Source organism: Passer domesticus, chromosome 2 (genome assembly GCF_036417665.1).
Source record: "Passer domesticus isolate bPasDom1 chromosome 2, bPasDom1.hap1, whole genome shotgun sequence".
Lineage (NCBI taxonomy): Eukaryota > Metazoa > Chordata > Aves > Passeriformes > Passeridae > Passer > Passer domesticus.
In genome coordinates, this window is record NC_087475.1 from 60,910,707 (window position 1) to 60,934,779 (window position 24,073).

At 39.8% G+C, this 24,073-nt stretch overlaps 1 protein-coding gene and 2 long non-coding RNA genes across 9 annotated transcripts in view; 1 reads left to right on the plus strand and 2 right to left on the minus strand.

The window, feature by feature from the left end:
* VWA8 (von Willebrand factor A domain containing 8) overlaps positions 1 to 541 on the minus strand; it is a 183,371-nt gene extending 182,830 nt beyond the window's left edge. The window contains exon 1 of the mRNA XM_064408684.1: positions 1 to 541. Within this exon, the coding sequence (XP_064264754.1) occupies positions 1 to 523 (523 nt within the window). The 5' untranslated portion in view covers positions 524 to 541.
* LOC135293973 (uncharacterized) lies at positions 410 to 14,389 on the plus strand. 7 transcript variants are annotated; one of them, XR_010356088.1, is made up of 7 exons: positions 410 to 640; positions 4,515 to 4,628; positions 7,706 to 7,887; positions 8,929 to 9,050; positions 9,981 to 10,033; positions 10,442 to 10,525; positions 11,037 to 14,389. It is a non-coding gene; the product is annotated as an uncharacterized LOC135293973 (long non-coding RNA). The 7 variants fall into 7 exon arrangements; XR_010356085.1 differs by having other exon boundaries at positions 8,899 to 9,050; positions 10,442 to 14,389; XR_010356083.1 differs by having other exon boundaries at positions 10,442 to 14,389.
* Positions 14,264 to 24,073, minus strand: part of LOC135293974 (uncharacterized) — an 18,743-nt gene continuing 8,933 nt past the window's right edge. Inside the window, exon 4 of the long non-coding RNA XR_010356090.1 lies at positions 14,264 to 14,400. This is a non-coding gene — a long non-coding RNA (uncharacterized LOC135293974). The remainder of the gene's footprint in view (positions 14,401 to 24,073) is intronic.

The following is a 24,073-nucleotide window of genomic DNA, read 5'->3' on the forward strand; positions in this document are numbered from 1 at the left end:
CTGAGCTGTGCAGCGCCCTGACCTCGGAGCGGCCGTACCGCGCCGCGGCCGCGCCGCCGCCCACCACCTGCCGCAGGAGCAGGCGGACCCTGCGCGCAGCGGGACCCCCGGCCCCGCCGCCCAGGCACAGCACCCGCGACGGCATGGAGACGGCGGGGAGACGGGCACCGCCGGGGCAGAGGCACCGGCACCGCCGCGGCCCGGCCGAGCGCGGGGGAAGGGAAGCGCAGCCGCACCAAGTCCCGCCGGAAACCGGGCCCGGGCGGGCGCGGGCCGGCGCCGCCGGGTGCGGGGACCTGCCGGAGCGGGCCGCGGCCCCTCGGGAGGGTGCGGGAGCAGGATGTTTTCTTTTTACACGAGGGGCTGAACGCCGCAGCTGGGAACGTCCGAAACAGCCCCGAGAGGCAGGCGCGGGCAGCGGCGGCCGAGGCGGATTCGTGCGCCCGAGGTTTTCTGCCTCTGGTCTCTCTCGGCCCTCCGGCCCCAGAGCCGCCCCTCGCCTGCGATCTCGGGATCCAGGCATTTCGTACTTCAGGAGGAATTTGAGTTACTCCGGAGTGATGTTTGGCTTAGATGTGAGATTTTTGTGAAAGGTCACGTTGCAGAAATAGACTTCAAAATTGGCATATTCCAGCTAAAGGTAATGCTCTTGGATTTAAGTAAAAGCTCAGGAGTAAATGTTAGAATAATTTGTGGAAGCCTGAAGCTTTCACGATAACTAAGCTAATTCCAAGGAAAATCAAGCTGAGACTTGGTTCTCTGCACCAGTAGAAAGACTGTGAGGGACCTTTATGGAAGTAGAAGCCAGAGTGAAGCCACCAACTTTATCAGGTTTTGGCTGTCTCAGCCTGGAGGATTTTGCTCCCACAGACCTCCCATTTCCTGAATGTTTCCAGCACTGAATAATTATCCAAAGGGAAGCCTTTAAAGTGGGACCTAAGCATCAGTTTAAACATAGACAACCTAGACTTCTTAGCCCCCATAGGATATTATGAACTAGGAATGTTGGTCTCGTCCTAGACGTTTCTGCAGCTCAGTGTCATGTGCATTAAACACTTATGAGAGGTGAAATTTCACCTCTTCGGCATTTCCTTTTGGCTCGGGTATTGGTTAGGTATGATTTCTATTCTTAGTACCTAATATAGGTCTGTGAACCTGTTTTCTGGGTCTAAGGCAGGATAAACTAAATTGAAACATCCTTTTATGGATATTGCCCTAATTTCTTGTAAGCTGAAGATCACAAATGCTGGAGGCTAAAGATAGACTAAGTAACAAGAAAGTCTGTTGGAACAGACTAGAAGGCCAATGAGGCAAAATAACAATAGAATGGTTTATAAATATATTTTAGCAATCTGGGATATTAAATTAGAAGACTACATTTTTCCTCTTTGTCATAGCTATATCAAAAAAGAATAAACAGCAACAGATACGCAAGCGATTAAATGCATCACCTGAATGCTGCATAGGTTTATGCTATGCTGAAAATAAGGAGACATTTCAGTTTTGTAGAGGTTCAGAGTGTTTTCACAGTAATTTCACACTGTGAATGTACAAAGCCTCCTTTTACCTCTGTGTGTGTATATGTATATGCACCTGTCAAGCTAAATGCTTTAAATTTCAGCTCATTCTGAGTCATGTATCTATAAAATGTTTTGCTTTTTAAAGCATTGTCTTAAAATTCTAAATTAATCAACTTTTCCAAAACTTCAAATTCAGCCTGAAGTTCAGCATCCAACTTTCCATCTGAAAACTATACTTACTGATTTTCAAACTGTTGCTGTGAAAGATATAAAGGAAACATTGTTATCTCTGTGCATAATTATGGATATGGCAATTTTGTTGCATGTATACATGTATATACAAACACTTAGATGCACAACTTGAATGTTACACTGTTTTTAGGCTATACGCTCAGTCCTGACAGCACTCCAAATTTAATGTAATGGTGTGAATGCATAGAATCAAGCTTTTTCTTGTATACGTGTGAAATTTTTATCTGGCTGCACAATATGAAATTATTGCTTGAGTATGGCATCCGCCTCACTTGCTAATCATAACTGATGCATACAGGCTTTACATATCTGGTACTTGCTCAATCCTCTCTGTGGAAAGCGTGATTCCGTCAGTGGTTCGGTGCTGTCATGAAGTGAAGGATTTAGCAGTCTGCATCTGGTGTGTTTGTGAAGGCTTTCAGCAAGATTTACAGCACTGTTAACAAACAGCAATTTCATATTTTCGTTCCCTGACTTAACAGCACTCTTATTTGGAATGTCAAGTTTCTTAACAAAAATACTTTTCCTTTGATTAGACAGAAAAGAACTTACTCCAAAGAGTGAGAGCTCTAAAAGCATCCCTCTGAGTTGACAGTTTCCAGACTATTCTCTCTAGTAGCTGTCAAGTACTTTTCTGTGTAGCTCTAGCTGCAAGACTAAATTAGACACAGGTGCAGACTGTAAAGAACAATGCATCATCTCTGCCTAGTTGTAGTCAGTTCTCCTATACCAGAAGAGAGAAGCTTAGATGAAATCCTGGCTTCATCTGAACTTCATAGGAAATCTCCCACTGAATGCACTGAGGCTTGAATTTTACTGAAATGGTCTGGCTGGACTACAGTAATGGGAGTAAGTCAGTCTTCATTTTCTGTTAAAGCTTTGTCTAGAGGGTAGGTCTAACATTAAACTCCTTTGAAACTATGTCCAGAGAATGTGAAGAAACAAAAAAGGGAAATCTCTTAGAATTCATACAATTCCCTAGTGGTGTGGATTCCGTCTGGTGATGCTAACAGAGAAACTCAAGCCATTAGTGGATACAGGGCTTCCTTACCATTAATTTTTCTGAGATCAGGAGGATACTTATGTATAATTTCTTTTCAGTTAGGCAAAATTAGTTTCCTTGGATTAAAATTTAGAGTTGTTCTCCCAAATTAGCTGTAGCTGCCTTAAATAGTAGATGTAGAGAGAGACAGATTTGTTGTGTATAAATTTTGAATTATTTCCATGGAGCCACTCTAATTCACTATAGTGAGTCTTTGATATACCAGAAGGTGCTTCTCTTGTATAACATTGATTTGTAACAGTATAAATCAAATAGACATGGAAATGCACATCTGTTTCTTTGTTTACTTGAATCCTAAATTTGTCCCCTTGTTTAATCCAAGTTGATATAAAAAAATAAATGGATCCACCAATAATATATGAAGGTTCTAATGTAAAATGTCTTATCTCCTAGTTCTTGCTAAACTTTCATTCATTATGTCTTTCTCTGTATCCAATGGTTGTTAGAATATCCACCTCTTTCCTCTGCTCTCTTATATTATAAGCAAGAGTCAGTGCTATAATTTGTTCTACAAATGGTGTTTATGATAGATCTCCCACCCCAGAATGTATAATTACTATCTTTTGTGTTAAGAATTGAAAGACCTTTTTTGTTAAGGATTGAAAGATTTTTGCTATCTGTTTGTATGGCAACTTCCTTCAAGAAATTAAAACCCACTCTGTTAAAATCCACTCCATTAGCTTTCTTGGTATCTGTTCAGACCCCTCTGTCTCTGAGTTTTTCTGTGCTGTTTGCACTGTTACACTGAATTAAAACAGTGAGTAAGGATAAAGTCATTATTGATTTTTGTAAAAAATAATGATATTGAGGTAAGGAGGTTCTTGCCACCTGATTGCTGAGTGGAAGGTTGACCTAATAGCCTCTAGCTACTTGGAAGTACATTTCTTGAAGATCAATATTACAGAGAGAAAGTCTGGGGATTTTTTGGTTTTTGGGCTTTTTAAAAGGAACACAGAAGGTAAGAGAAGTGAGAACTCTGCTGAGTGGTAGTACACATTTGAATATGTGTTACGGTATAAATGCTTAGAGAGTATAAAGGCCATGAGTGATGGCATCTGTAATTTCTTATGCCAAACTCCATCTGTTTTCAGTAGTTTGCTACTCCACCATTCTTTAATAATTTGGGCAGAAATTTTTCATGCTGGATTTCTGCCTCAGGCAGAACACTTCTTTTGAAAACTTGAACAAAAATAGCTTAGTGACTTTTCAGAAAAGAAAAGAGAATGTTTTACTCAGGAGCAGCTATAACCTCTGCATGAGTGGGAAGGCTGCATGGCAGAGCAGCCACATCACATGAAGGAAATGCTTACTGCTTTCCCTGTTGTTACTGGAAAGTGAAGGAGAGAATAAAGATTAAAACCTTTGTCCTGCCTGATAAATCTGCAGCTGGTTTTACCCACATGAAAACAGTTCTAAAATTAGGTACTTCACTATACTTCACTTTTAGATCAAGGAGAAGAGCTCTGCTAAGAGAGTCATTCTGGTTTCAGAAAGATGCTTTTTGATGATACCTTTTCTTTTTTTTGTATGTGTGAATCATGAGTTTCTGAAAAGTGGGGAAATAAATAATAGTTTAACAGGTAGGTCAACATATTCTGTTTATAGAAAGGATAATCTACTAGAAAACTGCACTGGTTGAGCCAGATTTCCACATCATTTCTCCTTCTGTGCTTCTTCAGAGCAGGGGGACCAGGAGCCAAGCTTAAAGGGACAGTTAGAAAATTGTGAATTAAGTGCAAGGAACCCGAAGGGAAAGGAGGCAGGGGAGCATGAAACCATTACATGGATGTTGGGTGAGTGTAAAAAGTTATCTCACAATCACAAAATAAGCTAAGTTGGAAAGGACCCTCACGGATCATCAAGTCCAGCTACCTGCCCTGCACAGGACATTGCCAAGTGTCACACCGTATGCCTGAGAGGGTTGTCCAAACTCTTCTTGAACTTTGTCAAGCTGTGATCACTTCCCTGGGGAGCCTGTTCCAGTGCCCAACAACTCTCTGGCTGAATAACCTTTCTCTGATATCCAACCTAGACCTCCTCTGACACAGCTTCAGGCCATTCCCTGGGATCCTGTCACTGTCACTGTCACCACAGAGATCAGTGCCTCCCCCTCATGAGGAAGCTGTAACTGCAACAAGGGCTCCCCTCGGTCTCCTCCAGGCTGAACAGACCAAGTGACCTCAGCTGCTCCTCATACAGTTTCCCCTCAAGGCCCTTCACCATCCTTGTCACCCTCCACAGTCTCAGTTTAATGTTTTTCATATATTGTGGCACCCAAAACTGCACACAGCACTTGAGGTGAAGCCACCCCAGCTCAGAGCAGAGCGGGACAATCCCCTCCTTTCCCTGCTGGTGATGCTGTGTTCAATGCAACTCAGGACAAGGTTGGCCCTCCTGGCTGCCAGGGCACTGCTGGCTCGTGTTCAGCTTGGCATGGACCAGGATCCCCAGGTCCCTTTCCATGGCACTGCTCTCCAGCTTCTCATTCCCCAGTCTGTACATCCAGGGTTGCCCCATTCCAGGTGCAGGATGCGGCACTTGCCCTTGTTGAACTTCATATGGGTGGTGATTCCCCAGCTTTCTGATTTGTCGAGGTCTCTCTGCAGGGCCTCCCTGCCCTCAAGGGAGACAACAGCACTTCTCAGTTTTGTATCATATGACAGCTTGCTTAGTATCCCTTCCAGTCAGTCCTGTGTCCAAGTCATTTATGAAGATGTTGAAGGAGCACAGGGCCAAGGATGGAGCCCTGTGGAACCCCCCTAGTGACAGGTCACCACTCTGATGTCACCCCATTCACTACAACCCTTTGTGCCCAACCTGTGAGCTAGTTGCTCACCCATTGCATGATGTGTTTATCCAGATGTGAGCTGGACATTTTATCCAGCAGGATCCTGTGAGAGTATTAAAAGCTTTACTGAAATCCAAAAACATTACATTAGTGGGCTTCCCTTGATCAATCAGGTGTGTTACCTTGTCATAAAAGGAAATTGGCTCTGATAAATGGGGCTTTTCTCTCATGAAGCTGTGCTGGCTGTGAGCAATGGCTGCATTGTCTTTCAGGTGTTTTTCAATAGTAACAAGGGATGAGGTTAAGACAGAGGCTGAAAGGAGCATGACCATTGTTTTACATCTTCTGAGCACCACTGGAACCCACAGTACTCTTCTGCTGACAAAAATATTTTCGAAATCCACTGAAAGTATACTGAAATGGTTCACTCATGCTATTTGTCTGAGTGGTAGGGGCATCTCTGCTCTTCTGATGATGCTCTCACTTGGACTTTGAGGCAGGAGTATTGTTTTTATTTAATTCTGTAATTGGTATTTATTTTAACTCTAGAAAAACTAAAAATGCTACAGTAAAAGAACATGGCAGAATTGCATGAACTGCATGAAGTCAAATCTTCAGGAATTAAATACCAAAATGGTATTGTTACATGAAGTATGACAAAATTGTTGATATATAACAATATGTGTGTAATATAACTATATTGTTATTATTGCTATTGATACAAAATTTTCTTACAGAATTAGTGAGATGACCAGATGCTGGGGTTTCACTGGCTTCACAGATATTCATAGTTTGACAAAGCCTAGCATGCATTGACAATGCTGATGTATGAGCTAATGGATTTAAGGAACGCCTAGCATAGTATTAACACTTCAGCAAAGACAATGACCCCTTCAAGAAGAGAGAGACAGAAAATCCACACATTGAGATCCTGCTGCTGTCTCACCTCCTGAAGAAGACAGTACCTGGATACTGAAAACTACAGTCTGAGGAACACAGGGATGTGTGTTTAGAATTATAGACTAATTTAGGGTGGAAAAGATATTTGGATTGAGTCTGGTAACATAACGCTGCCAAATCCAGCATTAAACCATGCCCCTAAGCACCACACTACATGTCTTCTGAATACCTCTACCTCCCTGGACAGCTTTTTCCAATTCTCGTCAGCTCTTACTGAAAGAATTGCTTTCTAATATTCAAGCTTTACCTCCTCTGGCACAACCTGAGGCTATTTTCTCTTGTCCTATCACTGGTTACTTGGGAGAAGAGTCCAACCCCCACGTGGCTATGGCCTCCTCTCAGCCAGTTGTAGAGAGCAATAAGGTCCCTCCTGAGTTTCCTTTTCTCTGGGCTGAGTAACCCCATATTCCTCAGCTGCTCCTCATACGACATCTGCTCCAGACCCTTCACTAGCTTTGTTGCCCTTCTCTGGATGTGCTCCAGCACCTCAATGTCCTTGTAGTGAGATACCCAATCATGAACACAGAATTCGAATTGCAGCCTCACCAGTGCCAAATACAAGGGACAATCACTGCCCTGGTCCTGCCAGCCACACTATTTCTGATACACATCAATCATCAATGTAGGGTATCAGCTCACTTGTGTTTTATTTGATTTATCTGTACTTGCATCAGATGTATGTTTACTGTTGTCCTTCCTATGTCCTTCTGGCTGTCATGATCCTCTAAAACAAATCTGGTATCCTCTTCACCCACCTCAACACTGGTGTAAAATATCTGCCAAACAAACTTCACTGGTTTGTATTTAGTGTTTGACTTCATAAACGGAGTGTTATGCAACTGTACACAAAGATGGTTAGGAGAGTGGGCAGGTAGTATCTGGGTAAAATACACTAGTTCCATCCCAGTCTTATGTGCCTATATTCTAAAGCTTTTTCAGACACAGCCCACAGCTCAAAGGCAGCCACAAAATGTTAGTAGAGCTGTTAATACCTTAAGAGATAAGCAAAATCTGATCAATGATTACCTGAAATCTTTATCTCTTTTCATGTTGAAATGGTAGGTTTCCTTTTTCCTTAAGTTGTAAACAACTTGGCTTTTCCTAATGATTATGTCTCAATAGACTGCCTTTTGCTGTCTGCAGAAGATTGCATGGAATAAGCTCCAAAGTGTCACTGGTAGCATGTGCCACAGATGCAACATCATCAGTAAAATGCCAGATTTCCTGAAGGCAGGAATAATGTTGCTCCCCTATAATTCAGCATCATCCCTGTGAAGCACAAGCTAATTCCATGTATCACAAAGGTGAGGTTTCAATAAACTGTGAGGCAATCTCACAAGCTCATGTTTGCTGTTAATGAATACAACTTTGCCGTACTCTAGCTGCAGAACGTACAACATTAGTGCAGTAGAGCCTGAGGCCTTTCATGGGGTTTACGTATTCCCAAAAGGTGAAAATACTTATTGCCTCATTTCTGAACCTTTCACCTCTCTGTAGTCATTACTTTTTGTGTAAAATTGTCAACACATCTGGCTGGTCACAGGGCAGAGCTGTGAGTGGCACACAGTGAAATATTTACTTCAGAACGAAAGCTGAGGTGAGCACCCAACTGTCCCACTTAGACATTAATATCCCAAGTCCTTACTTAAGGGAGCTGCCAATTAATTCCCTGCTGGCATATGTTCTGGGTCCATCTAACAGGAGAGTTCACAGTCAGCAGCCTGATCCCTTGACCTTGTCAATGTAAATAAAATACACAAAATTGTGCCTTCTGTGCTGTCATTTGTGGGAAGAGGCATTGTGGCCTGCATGTCATGACTGCATTAGCATTACATGAACACAAATGAAAACCTTCACAGGCTATACATGTATGAAAATGCAGATTTAAAATAGCTCTAAATAACCTGGTCTGAGATTTGAAATCCCACAGAGTTTCATTAATATAATTTCTTGTGTGTAATATAAATTAGAATGAATGACACTACTTTTTTTTCTGGGAATTTTAAACTGAAAATTGATTAAATCTTTTTTTAACGAATGGCCTAAAATTTTTGAAAAAAAAAAGCCAGCTGTCATGCAATCATGATAGGATTTTCTTTCTAAAAGAAAAGACCTTGAAGATGTTTGTCATTCATCTCTTAAAGTCTACATTTGAAGTGAAGCACGATCTTTACTTGAAATCAGGGCAAGACTGTTTAACACAGGTCCTCCAGGGAAAGTCTAACTAAGAATTCTCTTAGTGTTTTTAATACAGCAGCATTGTCTTTTACACAATAGGCAAAGACAAACCTTTAACAATCTGATTGTTGTTTCAGCTCTTTGTTTTACTTTTCCATTACGTTCAGATGAAACAGTTCACACTGAAAATTAGAGACATTAACTGCATGAACCAAGGATAGATTCCAAAAGAAGATGCAGGAGATACAAAAACGTCTTTCTTTTTAGGTCAACCAGAATTTCATTGTGTGTGAGTATGAAACTTACTTTCACTTGTTCTCTTTGATGTACTGTATAATTTTATCAGACAGTCTCTCTGGGAAGATTCGATTTTATGACAAGTGAAAGAAATGTGAAAATGGTAATTATGGGGAGATTAAACTACCTCTACATTGTTAGCTCATGCATTAGGAGATGGATTTTTTTTTCTTTTTTTTTAAGTGGCTGTGTGGTAAAATAAACACTTTTAAAGTCCACAATGGAGCCTCTTAAATAAGAAAAGACCTCCAATTCCTCTGAATGTATTTTGACAATTGAAATGTGATATCTGTCTGAGTAGAACAGAGCAACCCAACCCATCTCAAATTTCACTTGCTGTCCTCAGCAATGGTCTTTTTCTGTCCTAATATCTTAAATGGATTAATGTTCTAAGAAAGCTTAAATGGGATTGTGAAGCTTTTGTTTGCACTTGGGACAATATTCTTCTTCATTGACAAATTTTCTCTCAGTGTTCATTGTTGGTTCTTTCTGAAGGTCAGTTTAAGGACATCTTAAAAGTCTTGCCTCCATTTCTACTTTTATTTCCTTGCTTCATAGCGTGCTGAAGTAGTTCAAGAGCAGCACAAAGCATGTCAGATGCAGTTTTGTCTTCAAAAGCTCAGAATTTAAGGGCTTAAGCCAGTTTGCATGCAATTAGTCAGTCATACTTTGATTTCAAAGAATGAGTACAGTTATTCAAGTGGGTAGGCGTTAGCAGAATCGGTCCAAGGAGAACAATTACACAAGTTCACAGGAGAGAGGATTTTTTTGTTAAAACTTGAGAGTGCTTTGGCTGTGTTTTCTATTGCACAAACAGTAGCTGACAATCTAATTACCACTATGTTGTGTGCTATGGAAGCAGGGAGTACAGTGGGTTAGAAGGGAAGGTACTAATGCCCTCTTATGCAATTTTTCATTCCAGATCAACGCCTGAAATCCCTTTCTACGTAAACATAAAAAGGGGAGTAGGAATAGGTATGAGCTCCTCTCTCCACTCTCTAAGCTGGTCCAAGATGAATCAGCTCACTGCCATGTGAGGGAACAGGCCCAAGTAAAAATGTGGTAGCTTAGTATCTCAATATGCAGGAAGTTGACAGTGAGATTTTTTGCTATTGTTCTTAATTATTATTCCCAGAAGTATTAGAAGGAATTTGAAGAAGGGGAGGTGGGAGTCCACTAAACAGGGAACAAATAAACCTGGGTGTAACTTCACAGGTAGTTATGAAGAGCAGCTCACACCACTTATTTAACTTCAGATTTAATTGTGCAGCTAATTGCTTAATTACATCAGAATCTGGTTTATGTCCTACTTGAACAGCAGTGTTATCTGGGTTGAGGACAAAAGGAAAGAAAATCAACAGTATAATTTGAATGTATTCACAGGAAGAAACTTCTACTCTGGAAGAGTTGTGCCCCTTCAGACATAGCAGTACCAGTGGTCATGAGATTTTCCTTCTTCAGATCTGAGTTTGTAAATCTGACACCTCTCGTTTGCCTATAAAATACAGCAGTCACAAAGATGTTTGGCAGCCTATGCTAACACTAATAATATTCAGCAATAGTTCAACTATTAGATCTTATTTTTTCTTCCCTTCCCACTTCTCTTTGCCAAGTCCACTTTTTTGGCTGCCCTTTCTTTTGCAGTGTAAGATCTTTGAGGCAGGAAATAAGCCTTTCTGCTGTAGTTTATAGATGTTAAACACAGAAGGGCTCTGGTCCACCACAAAACCACTAAGATCATGATGCAGATTATACAAATAAGCCCAAGACAGATTCTATGTTGGTTATAATTAAATAAATCTTCCCCAAATTATGTATGGATCCTTTGAAAAATAAGATCAGGCCACATTGTCTTATATTCATCAAGCAATAGAATATATCTATGTTGCTGAAAGATGATACTTGCTAGAGGCTTAGACAAGGCATTCCATATTTGTGACATGATTTAACTGTGCCTATCTTTATTTTGTTTCACCAGGTCTTAATTTAGACCACTTAAAAGGCTGCTTTACATAGGCCTCTACTTATCCAGTCCCTGAAATCATCTAGAAGACAGAAGAATGACCAAAAAGCAATACATTATAATTGTATTTTTTAAGATGAGAAGAGGATTGAGAATACTTTGCATGAATTGTAGCCCAGACAACTGATACCTGGGGCAATAGAAAGAAATACAAGTTTAAATGATGCAGTCATCAGAAATGAAATAGAGTAATTGCTGTGTATAGATTATTCAATTATTATAATAACATTATAGCCACACAACACCAGTGATGGAAAAATTAAAAATTGAAAATAAAGTATCTGCTGACACACAAAAGGGGTGATCCACTAGAGGGAGACAAACGGAAGAAACTATTGTAGTTGAAAACATCAAAGAAATTAGGTGGAACAAACAGGGAAAGTGTTTAGAGAACTACACATAGTGAATTTTTATTCTTTTTTGCATGTGTGCGTAAGTAAATCAGCATTTTTATTTCTCTTACTTCTTTGTCAGTATCACGAAATGTGTGTTTTGATGCTCCAATTTAGTTGTTCTCTTGCACTGGGTGATTGGGAATTTGCACAGAATAGTTTTATATTGCACTGTATAGCTTATGTTACATTATGTGGTTTGTTACCACATTTCCCCATCACATGGTCTTCCCCTCACCTATCCCGGTACCCCCTGGTGGTCTCTCCCCTGGGTTACCCCTCCCCTTACCACTCCTCACTGGTGTCCCATTGACTGTGGACCTCTCCCTCTGTCTCCATCCCGGGGTATAAAAGCTCCCTGCCACCAGGGAATGTCCTTTTTTCTCCCATAAGTTTGTCCACTTGATGTATGTCTTGGAATAAAGGACAAAGTTTCCCACGCGGAGGAGAGCGCTTCTCATATTTTACCTTCATCTATGAAGTATCATGTGGGCAAGGGTCTGTAGCTAGCTGGAGTGGACCCCAACAGCCCAGGAAACACAATTCTTCAAATGTGGAATTTAATTTTAATTTCTTGCCAAGTGGTAGCTCAGGCAAAAGGTTGCCAATAAAAATATGACACCTGTATTTTACCAACCCTATTACTTGGTTCTGTAAAGATTTTTCATTATTAACAAGTCTGTGGGAAAGAGCCATCATTCATATTCTTTCTGTTTCTTGATGGAAGAAATGAGTAGTGCAAAATATCTTTAATGATAGCAGTATTTCATATTGCGTTTATAGCTCCCAGGGTTTGTAAACAATTGTTTATCAATCTTGTAATTCAACAAGTTGATCAACATACAAAGTCCTCCTGAAAAGTAGGTGAAATAAAGGATTTTAGTACAAGACTGACCAACACATAAAGTTGGTCAGTCCCAATTTATGTGGTGGATTGACCTTGGCCAAGTGCCACTACCTACAGAGATGCTTGTTTATTCCCTGTTTCATGTGAGAGGGAGATAAATGAGTGGCTGTGTGGGTGTTCAGGTGTTGGCTCAGGTTCACTTACTACAGTCCTCCTGGACCCAGTACAAAAGTCTTCCTCATCTCAACAAGATATTGATGCTTTTTGTGGTGACAGTGCATATCCTGGGCTGCCTAGTGTTGCTCTAACTGGAGCAAATAGAAACGTCACCAAAGTTTGAGCAGCCAGCAGAAGGTCCACATTATACTCAGAAAAAATAGCAGACAGCCTGAAAGGACATTTCCTCTTAACCTAAGGCAGGTATGGTTCAGATGAATTTCTTTGAAACATCTGTTTCCTTCCAGTGGGAACTTTACCTCACTAGCTCAGGTCAAATGGGTTACTCTGAACACCCAAAGGCAGATGAGGCAAACCCAACTAACTACTTACATCTTTGTCTGATTTGAATTGCTCTTTTTTGTATGCATTTGAAACCTCTTCAGCTGTGACAATTGACATGCCCTGTATTATAGTTCCCCCTTATCCTAGAATTAAAGATTTTCCCCTACTTTTGCTTTTATATTCTCAGTGTTTTTTTCCTGTGTTCTGACACTATTTGGAATAATACATACCACTTTATTTGGTAGCAGTTATTACAGCTGTCTCCTGCTGTACTGGTTAAGCTGTGGGCTGAGACAGCCCAGCAAAAGAAAAAAACCTGAAAATTCATCAGTGACCTGAGCTAAATTTTCTCATGCTTCTATGCTTACTTCTCCAGTTTATAGATAATCACCATATGTAGCTCAAAGTATTTGCACTCCTCTCCCTTTATTGATGAAAAGGATATTTTTTTGTTGAGGAGCAGAAAGAAAACTTTCCTTACTTGTTTGTCAGGACAAAATACAGATACTGGGTCACTAATTATCACCAAAGGAGTATCAGGGACAGACAAAGGTGATACAGAGACTTTATCATCAGAAGGTATGAAAAGGCACTTTATTATTAGAAATTCACAGTTCTTATAGAAACAATGACTTGATTGGCTTTTAGGAATCTTCTCTCACTTACTGGTCAAGAAGGGACAACTCCTTCTTGTAAACATCTTTGACAGAGATTGCCTGTCAGGTGCAGAGATTGAGATAATAATTATTTTAATTCTTTCACTGAGCTTTCTCACAGCTTCTCAGAGTTTCCCAGGAAAATCCTGGGAGAGCTATGTCTCTCTCTATTCAAAGGATATGTGATTACCACACTGCCCCACTTTTATCCAAAGAAATCCAATAAAAATGTGTCTCATTGTTTGTAACTTTTAGAGTATTTATTTTCATTGGGGTTTTTTTGCACAACTGGAGGCCCTAAAGTTTTGAAGAAAAAGGACTTTGCTCAGGAGGAGTTCAGTGACACCACTGCATGGCTAAATATGCCCTCCTGTATTTTAAATCCATCCTTCTCTCCTTCCTTCCTTCTCTCTCTACCACTTTTCTCTTCTGTCTGATCCTCCTTCCTTTCCTTCTTTATTCCTTCTCTCTTCCCTTTGTCCTCTTACTGCTTCTCTTCCAGGCCTTTTAATCTGCTAACTGTGTTTTGTTTCCCACATAACCACACAACTTCTCAACATTCTATTTTTCTTTATACTACCTCTGTTTCTTCTGCTGGACTGCATTATCACTGCTACTCATGCATTGCACATTAGAAATCCCAAATCTTGTCAGTGAAGTTGGATTCAAAATTTTGATTGAGGGCAGGGCTCCATCTCATCTTACTGAAAACAGCAGACTTAACTCTGCCTAAGACAATCTAACCCTAACCCACATTTGAGACTCACATTAGAGCACCGCAGTAGGTTCTGCAACTTTTAACCTGAAAGGCAGGAAGTTACTGGAAAACAAGCTCCTGTTTTGCAGTCCCAGTGGATAACACCCACTTGGATGAAGTTGCCATCTGTTGTTTTCTTGGGTTATGTCAGAATATGTGAAATAATCTGGAAGAGAGAGAAGCAAAACGACAGAAAAATGCAAGATGGAAATTATGTCTGGAAAATTACTGCTGGGGCTCTACAAAACAAGACAAGGACACAAAATATTCTGGTTTAGATCTGGAAAATACCTGCTGGAGCAATAAATGTGATTGCTCCAATCATCAGACTGTGGCTGGAGTATAAATAAAGCTCCCTGGCTGCTGTAGATCCAACGTTGTTATTCTTTTTCTTTTTCATATAATTTACTAGGCATAAATGGACTGAATACTGTCAGTGGAAAATGCGACCAGAATCATCAAGAAGGACAAGTAAAGAAGCAGCTAGAGTGAACAGCGTGTGTATCTAATGATGGGAACTAGAAGTGTGACATTCCATTAGTCTCTTCCTTCCAGCAAAACTGAATTGTAATAAAGAATCCAGCCTGCACCTTATAGCCTGCCTGTAGTTACAAGGCAGGAAAAGGGGACAATTTGAGGTATAGGGTTACTATCAGAGGTTTTATCAGTTAAGTGATATCACATATATTTTCAGTTTAAATAAATTTTAATTTTAAATAAATTGGTTTAGGATTCAAAACCAAATAACATGATATCTGCTGGTGAAAATTAAATAATGCTGTTTATCCTCAGAAGCTTTGTTTGTTTTTCTCCCCCCTGCTATCAAGGAATACAGACCCATAATATACAAAGTACACACAGATATATATTATGTGCAGTATTGCACAAGACCCCAAACTGCTGTATTGTACAGAACATACATGTCCTTAAAATATTTTCAGAAATGTTTAATAGCAAATGTTTCATCAAACTGTTGTATTGTGTTGTATATGAAAAGAAAAAGACTAAAACAGAGGTAGTTAATTTGTTAGCTTCTGAATTTAACCAAACACTTAATATACCACTAATATTTATTGTTTTTATAAATGTTATGCATGTCTCTAAGTGGTATTTAAATCTGATTCTCTTAAGCTGAAACAGTTTTACTGACTCAATGATACAAGCATTTCCTGAAAAAGGAGGACATATTTCCTGTATATTGTTAATATTTGACAGCACTGATCCTAAACGAGTAGAAACATGACAGTGATTTGCAAGGCAGCCTTTAAAGTACAGTTGAAATTCTGTATTATTGTATCCCACGTAAACTCATTTACTGAGCAACAATTACGTAATAAATTACATTTAAACCCCAAAATAGACCCTGTTGTCCTTATTTCCGTGATAGAATTAAGCAGAGTTAAAAAGGAGAGACGATCCTGCAAATGAGCTCTCAGCTGACAATACTTTGTGCCCGTGCACTGAGGTTTCCTCAGTTTCAGAGCGCACAATCTGCAGAAGTCAGGTCCATGCTTTGGGTTCCTCAGATGAGGAGAGTTTTGCCCTCAGTGCTCAGTTTGAAAATAAAACCCACCAGATCCAAAGAAGACTTTTGAACTAATCTTCACAGAAGGGACAAGGTATTGTAAGCTTTTTAATGTTAATACCAGTGTTTGCAACAGCATTCTAGATTCTACAGAGAAGGCAGTGGGAAGTCTTGGATCGAAGAACTGACAATTGGTTGGTGATACTCAGCAGGGACATCTTGTCTCTGAATTTGCAGTGCATCAGGTCCAATTTGTGCAAAAACCTTCACAGGATAATCCTTAGTCTGAGGCTACCTGTCTACAATTACACACACTAAAATAATTGGATTAATGAAAGTGGAAAGAAACACATAAGCACTATTTTCAGGAACAAATAGTGTCACAGCTTTCCTCCTCACTGAAGACACAAGGAGATCCTTCTGCATTAACTGTAACCAAAATACAAATATCAGAAAAGAGCTCCTTGGCCCTTCTACCTCCCACAAGAAAAAAAAAAAGCATGTAGCAGGAGCCTATATTGGTCAAGAGAGTAAAAACCAGTTATTACTGTAAAATAATAACAACACAGTGCAATCAATCTTCTTGAAGTGTTGCCTAACAAAAAGTTTGATTATATCTTGATCACAACTTCTAATTCTCAGTACATGGAATAGTGATTTAGTTGGAGAGGAGTCTGTCTTCCTACACAGAAATATGCCAGGAATTCCAATGATCAGAAATTAAGGCTAACTTCAATGGTGGAACAAATAATTCTGATTGTTTTGTAACCTTTTGATTCTTTTTTTGCAAGTCTGGTGGACATTCAGTGTTCTGGCCAGTGTCAATGTTGGCTGCAGTGTTGCACCAATGTCAGAGATGATACAGTTTCCTATTATACAGCAAAGATTGTGTCCACCCTTACTAAGAGGATCACGCTGAGAGCATATGTTCAGTCTCTATCTTCCATGACCTCAGATGCTTTGCATATTTCTTCAAAGTATTGTTTAGCACATGACTGCCCTAAAACTTTCATAGTTAGCTTATCAAACAGCTGAGAGGGCTCACTCACCTGTATTCTGCAGTATTTGCTATTCCTGCAAAATTTATGTCATCTGGAAACAGTTATAACACAGTATGCTTACTTGCTTTCAAATTAGTGATGATAGTTGAGAATAACAGCAAATCCCTTTTAGGACCTGAAGCAACCCTTTAAAGATAAGGCACCTTTCAATCAGTGGAATTTTAAACCACTGATTATTATCTTAATTTTTTATTGTTTTAAATTCTGTTACCATGCCAAGAGGTACCAGATCAGATGCCTTATAGAATAAGCACATGTGTCCACACTTCCTCTTTGAGCTTTTAGTTTAAAGACTTCATCCCACACTATTTGCAGAATAGAGAATTTACGGAATCACTAGGTTAGGAGAGACCTTAAAGATCATCAAGTCCAACACATGCCCCAACACCTCAACTAAACCATGGCATCAAGTGCCTGATCCAGTCTTTTTTTAAACACATCCAAGAATGGTCACTCCATCACCTCCCTGGGCAGGCCATTCCAGAACTTTATCACTCTTTCAGTGAAAAACTTTTTCCTAATACCCAGCCTATATTTCCCTTGACACAGCTTGAGACTGTGTCCTCTGGTTCTGTGAGTTGCTGCCTGGAGAAAGAGACCAACTACAAGAGACCTGACTACAGCCACCTTTCAGGGAGTTGTAGAGAGTGAGAAGGTCACCCCTGATTCTCCTTTTCTCCAGGCTAAACAACCCCGGTTCCCTCAGTCGTTCCTCACAGGGCTTGTGTTCCAAGTCCCTCACCAGCCTCTTGTCCTGCATGACCCTCAAGCACAAGAACACACCTGCTCAGTTATTGTCTTGTTTCCCATTCTAGTCTCCTTAGAGTGCTGGAGAGTTGGATTCAGACTGACCTTGTTCTTCCGAGGATAAAACCTCTCAGCCCTAATTGTGAAAGGATCTCTACTGTGGAAGGTAAAAAATAGTTTCCCATGGACTTTACTGCTGTAAAAGGGTTTAAAAAAATCAATCCACACTTTGTGCCATGGAAACAAAATAGAATGTAAAACAAGAATAGAATTGTATCCCTAATCTTTGTAACTTTGACAAGATTCAAGTAAATATATTGTGTATATCCAGTGTCTTTGAATCAGAGAGTCACTATTATAAGGCTGAAACACCCTAGGTTTTACTCCAGTGCTATCCAGTAGTTTTAAAATAAATACTATGTATTTTCACAGTAGTATGCTATGCCCCAGATAACCAATCTAGACTTTTTCAGGTTAAAAGCTTCCCTACTGCCAGAAGAGGATAATGTCTGCACGTTTTGTTTTGTATAAAATATTCCCTTTATCCTCTATATAACTTGAACCTGCCATTTTCAGTAAGACTCAATAAGTAAGGGCTTTGAAACTCTCTTGGCACCTCTTTAAATGCCACTTTATACTGTCATGTTCTAAGAATCCAGTCCTTTTTCTTGTACTGACAAAAAACTAAAACTACTTGCCTGGTCATGATCCTAGGCATTATTTTTTTTCTATTCCATTTATCTCCCCGCTTCCTGTTTCCTTTTCTGAATCTCTTTCCAACATTTCATTTACAGCCAAGGTGAAGTTGTTGATCAGTTGCTTGGGTAACCAGAGCCCATATTGCTACACCAGTCATGGGAGGACAAAGTTCCATGAGAGCTTTTTGCTTACTACTTTCTGGAGTAGGTTGTAAAATAGCCAATTCTGTGAATAATCTAATTTAAACCTCCAAATTCAGTTCAGTATTACTGCATGGGTTTTCTGTAAATCCTTGTTGCAAAAATTTGCAAACTCATTCTTTAGGTTGTTTAAATAGAAACTTCTCGCTCTATCAGTGCCTATGAAATAAAAACTTGGAAATCCCATTTTATATGTATATATAAATATAAAAATTTTGTAAAGATTAGTTAGTCCTATCCTCCTGCTGCTTCTATTGTTTTGAAATCTGGATTTGTTTTGCAGGAAAGTAAAAAGTGAAATCACTTTGTGTGTGAACACCATGCCAAGGACAGGGATAGTTTTTAAAAGTGTGGTGATAGACGAGTACTGATGCAAGATAATGCCAAATTGCACCACCTACACTGTACCACTTGACACATGAAAGTTATTTTTGTAACATCCTGGTGAATAGTAGCTTGCAGTCTCTTCCCTTCTCTTCTCCCTTGAGATCCACAATTTCTTGTGGAGGATATTTCAGTTCTCACCAAAAATGCAAACAAAGAGATGAAACTTCAGTCATGCAGCACAAGTCTACCCAGACTGTCATTGTACTTCTGATGGAGAAGACCACTTTTTCTCTTAAAAATATTCTCTCCATAGACTGCTTCTATGCCAAACAACCTGATATAAAACATAAGTTAGAAATTCAGCAAGTCAAGAGGGGAGTTGTGTGGGTGTCTTAGCAATAGCATTGTTCTAAAAAAGAAATCATGCCACATCAAGTGATGAAAAGCAACCCTACTACATGTGGGAGCAATATGAAAGACTACTAATTCTGCTTAGTTTTGGTCTTTAATGAGACGGGACGCTCTTCACTGACAACTGGTTGGCTTGAATTTCTTCAAAATTGGAATGAAATTCAAGCTTCTCTGAGGAAAAAAAAGGAGAAAATATTATTTATATCAAAAGAAAAATGCAAACAAAAAATAGTTTAATATGTCAAGACTGATTCAATGGAAGAGGTTTCTTCAGAATTTTCCCAAACAATATGTCAATTAGCATCTCACAGGCATTATCTTTAAAGGGAAAATTTGGCAAGGCAAAGCAACAAAGGGTAAAAAATAGTTTATATGGAATTTGTCTTCTAGGTGAGCTGGGTGACAGCACAGTACTGTATTGCATCAAGTGTTTTATTGTGTAGCGTGAAGATGATGAGTTTTAACAAGTTAACACATTATGATGAAGTAAAGATGTTGCATTAATTTAATGGCAGGAGGTGTATGTTATTCTCCATATTTCCCTCAGTCTACAGTGGTGCTACCAAGATCTCTGAGAGAAGGTATCAAGAAAAAGAAATTAAAATAGACTGCTCTTGTTGAAATTACCTGTTGTCTTTATTTATCATTTGCCAAATATTTTAAAATCACACTTGACAACCTATAATGGCAAGGGAAGCACCTTAGGATTACTGCTGTTTGTTCTTCCCTTTCTTTCTGTACCTGGGAGAGACTGCAATATGCATACTTCAATTAAAGCCTGAAATTCAAGGATATGAATTTGTTGTGCAGGTCATTTATTTATAGCAAGCTGGCCATAACATGGCTGGAAGGGGATGAAAATGCATTCTACATGCGTGAAAGGCAGCAGATGGATTTATTGACTTCAGATGCAGTCAGAAGACACAAAGTGACATTTATTCCTTAAGAACCAGACACCGCAGAATTTATCAGTCTGTGTATCTACACTAACACAACAGATTGTGACTGAAAGGTTTAGCCTCCTTACGCACTTGTGTTTAATTTAAATCCGTTATTATTGTGTTCAATGTTTATGTTTCTATCCTGCTAATCCATTTTTTTGCATTTTTTTTTGATTACTTTGTATGAAAGAACTTGAATATGAAATCTGTTCCATATTAAAGATTAGTGACTTCCATTTGTCCTCCACCCCTTTTTTTATTCCTTCAGGAAGAAAATCTAAGAACTGAGTCCACGTAGGTGTGACGTACAGCAAAATCTAGCAGATGGATGTCAGACATAAGCTAAGAAAGAACACAAGATAGCAAATTTGGATTGCCCATTATCTACCAGAAAGTTGTCTGGCATGATGTCACTTCTGCCTTTCATGTCTTTCTGATTTTCTCCTGTCTTGAACAAATAAAAATGGGTATAATAACTTTTTTTGTTCTTCCTGTACTGCCTGGAATTGCACAATTGTACTGTGTATTTCTAAACTGTTTTTCCAGTTTTCTTCAAATGGAGGTACTTTTAAACTTTCATTTTATCACTCTGCAAATATTTTCCTTTTTTTTTTTAAATAATTCCCTCATTTGTACTAAAATTTTCAATCAAATATTTCCTTGAGTTTTCTGAATAACCATGATCTAATAGAAGTAAACAAACAAAGCACCTCACCCTTAGGACTGAGCACAAACTATTTACACTGCATTTTATGGATGCCGAGAAATCACTATGCAATACTGTAATGTATGCATGAAGAAGTAATTTCATCTTCACTGCCTTCCATGGAGCTGCAGAAATTATACATTTAGTCTGATGATCCTAAGAGTGTGAAAGAGTGTCTGTCTTATTTTCTAGTTTGTTTTGGTCTTCTTGTACTCTCTTGCTTACTTGAGGTGGAAAGGAATGGTATGGTTGAGTGAATCAGAAAGCTGTATGTGAAAAAGAAACCTATATACTCTTTTAAATTCTTTGTTGATGGGAAAGCTATGCAGAAGCACAGAGCACAACACCACAGCGCTCTCTCTGCTGGATACATACACACCTCCTCTATTCAGTCCTGTCTTCCCGTCCCTTCCCTTTAGCTAGCCTTCAGTAGATTCTCATTTGCATTTTCCCTCCTTTGAAATGTCGTGTCCTTCCTGCTGGTCAGTTCTGCCAACATACCTCTCCTCATGACTTCCACTTCCCTTCCCATGCAGATAAGTACAGCTGAATAACTGCATGCCTCGGCCACTTTTACCTTGTAGTACCAGTCCCTGTGATAACTCTCAACAGCTCAGTCATTCACTGTGCTCCGGAGAATCCAATAGCACCAGCTACATGGAACAGGAGGAAGTGTGAAAGGAGACGCCACTCTGCCTGAGTACAGAAGGGGAAGGTTGCTGAAATCTTGCCTTTTTATGGCAAACAAGGGTTGGAGTGATGGGACTGATCTTCCCATGCACCTATAGTGGGAACCAGATTTGAAAGGATGATTGAGGTCTTGCACCTCTCCCCCTTCTACACCCAGCAGGAGCGTCAATTGGAAAATAAAAAAGAAGGCTGATGCACCCTTGAGGGAAAGTTAGCTGCTAAAGTCAGTGATGAAGTACCTCTCTTTTGCTGTTTGTCCTCATTTCATTTGCTAAGTGAGAATTTTCCTGGGTCTGTGTGGTGTCTTAATTTAAAAATGTTCCCATTTTTTTGGCAGCTGCAGCTTCCTCAGCTTCAACGATTCAACGTGTAAAATTGCTATCAGCACCAGGCAGGCTCTGCATGCTTTTACCCTGTCTTTTTGGAGGGAGAATTATCAGGCGTCTTATCCCTGTAACTGCAGATTACTCAGGCTCCTGAAGAAAGTGGAGGCTACAGACTATTGCGGATAACCTTTGTAAACCGCTTCACTTCAAAGGAGTTGTAGCTAAGATAGTATGACATAAATAAGCAACATGTTTGATCTCATAGTAAACAACCAGCTTATGAAAATAGTGGTGAGGAGGGAAACCATCTTTCAGCTTCTGCTGTAAGAAGACCCATTCAATATCATTAGGTAGAAAACACAAACTCAGGGCAAATCCTGCAGCTCTCCTTCCCAACTCCAGAAAGTCTCCTCTCACTCAAAGACACAGGACTTAAAATAGGCTGGTAGGGCTCGTCTTCTTCACACTCCCACAGAAGATGTGTGAAAGGGCTGCTTCACTCCTTCAAAGGCCAAACAGAAAGATTGCAACAACCAGAGCAGAGTGTCTGAGGCTTCTTGAAGCTATGGTGCTGCTTTATTTTTTGCCATTAGCCTAGCAGGTTTGGGAGAGGGGAGAAGGGGAGGGATGTTTTGCTTATTTTAATGCTAAGAGAAGTTCTGCAAAGTTCTGCATGTCAGTGCCTTGTTTGTCCCTGAATCTGTTGTAACCCAACGCAAAAGAGGCTATTTGTGTAGCTTAGGAAGAAGTCAAATTATACAAGTTCTATTTATATGCCTAGATGAGTCTACGAAAAGGGTTAACTGTATCCCAAATAGTTGGAATCATTAATCATTGCATCGTTAATAGCAGCAGCACCGCTTTGCACCCATTTAGGCATCTGTTTTTCCATTGATTTCTCAAACAGAATGTCTTTTATGCCCTGTTCAAAGGGTTTGGGTGTTGGGATGTTTTTCTACAGCCTGGTACTGATAGTTGCTGGCTCATAGAAAAAACACAGACCTGGTATTTAGATGAAAGTCTGCTTCTCCCGGGGACCCGTGCTGTAGGATTTGGCTGTCTGAAGCCAGGAAGGATGATGGAAGGAGGGATATTCACTGAAGAGCTTTGGTGCATTGAGGAGCAGGATTTTGTGCTTCACCCAAGAAAATAACTCCACTTAGTAGTTTAAGGCATACAGCTCTAGAACAGATATTGCTGATGTAAGGATCAAGTTTTCCTTCCTATGGCAGTTGTGAAGAGTATACTATGTGAGGCAGAAAAACAGCTGGTAGCATCTGTAGCTCAGGTTGCATAGTGCTTTCCACTGTTAGGGGTATCAGGGCCTTGTTAGAAGGGAGGTGTTTAAAAACACAGCAGGAGAGTTCCTTAAAGTGTAGATGATCTGAACACAGTTTTGTCACACCAGTGAGGGAAAGTATGCAGTGAAGTTCCGAGCCTATTTTCTTTGTCAAGTGAGCCATGTTCATGCTGACTGACTTTTCTTTTTTTTTTTTTTTGGATGGCAAGTATAAGCTAATAAGCCACTAAGAAGAGTGCTGAAAATTATGAATATCAAGAAATACCAAGTGGTTTCTCATCTACTAAATATCTGGATGTACCTGTAGCTGGAATGAATCAGGAGATAAAAACATGGTGATGAGACACTGGCTCAGACTAGGCTTTTGCACAACAAGACCATATTGAGTTTGCACAGACTGCCTTAATTTTGGCATTGCCTACCTCTATGACTGCTTCATTTTGTAGCCTCAACATTCTTTTAAGGCAATTATTCCACCGTATGCAGTGCACAGCTCATACTAGGAACTTGTGCAGCTTATTTGTGGAGGCACAGTCTGTCACAGGAAATGTTGAATACCATGTGGGTTAAGGAACATTAAAGAAGAGTCGAGTCTCTTGAGGGACACATGGGTGGTATTCCCTGGAAAGCATCCCAAAGTATTTTTAGCTATGTATTTTCTCAATGTAGGATGAAAATAAGCCAAAAAAACCAGGCAAGATTTATCCTATGCACTGTATGAGTGCATGAGAGACTCTGCATTCAAAACTACAAGAGAATGGAGCTCTTTAATCTCCAAGTAAAAGAAGAAAAAGACCATTAAACTTCCTGCACACTTTTGTTAGGTGGTGCTTTTCAAGGGTCTTCAAAGATTGTCTAGTAGCACTGAATTTTGTGCTTTGAGGAGTTGGCATGCTACTGTTCAAT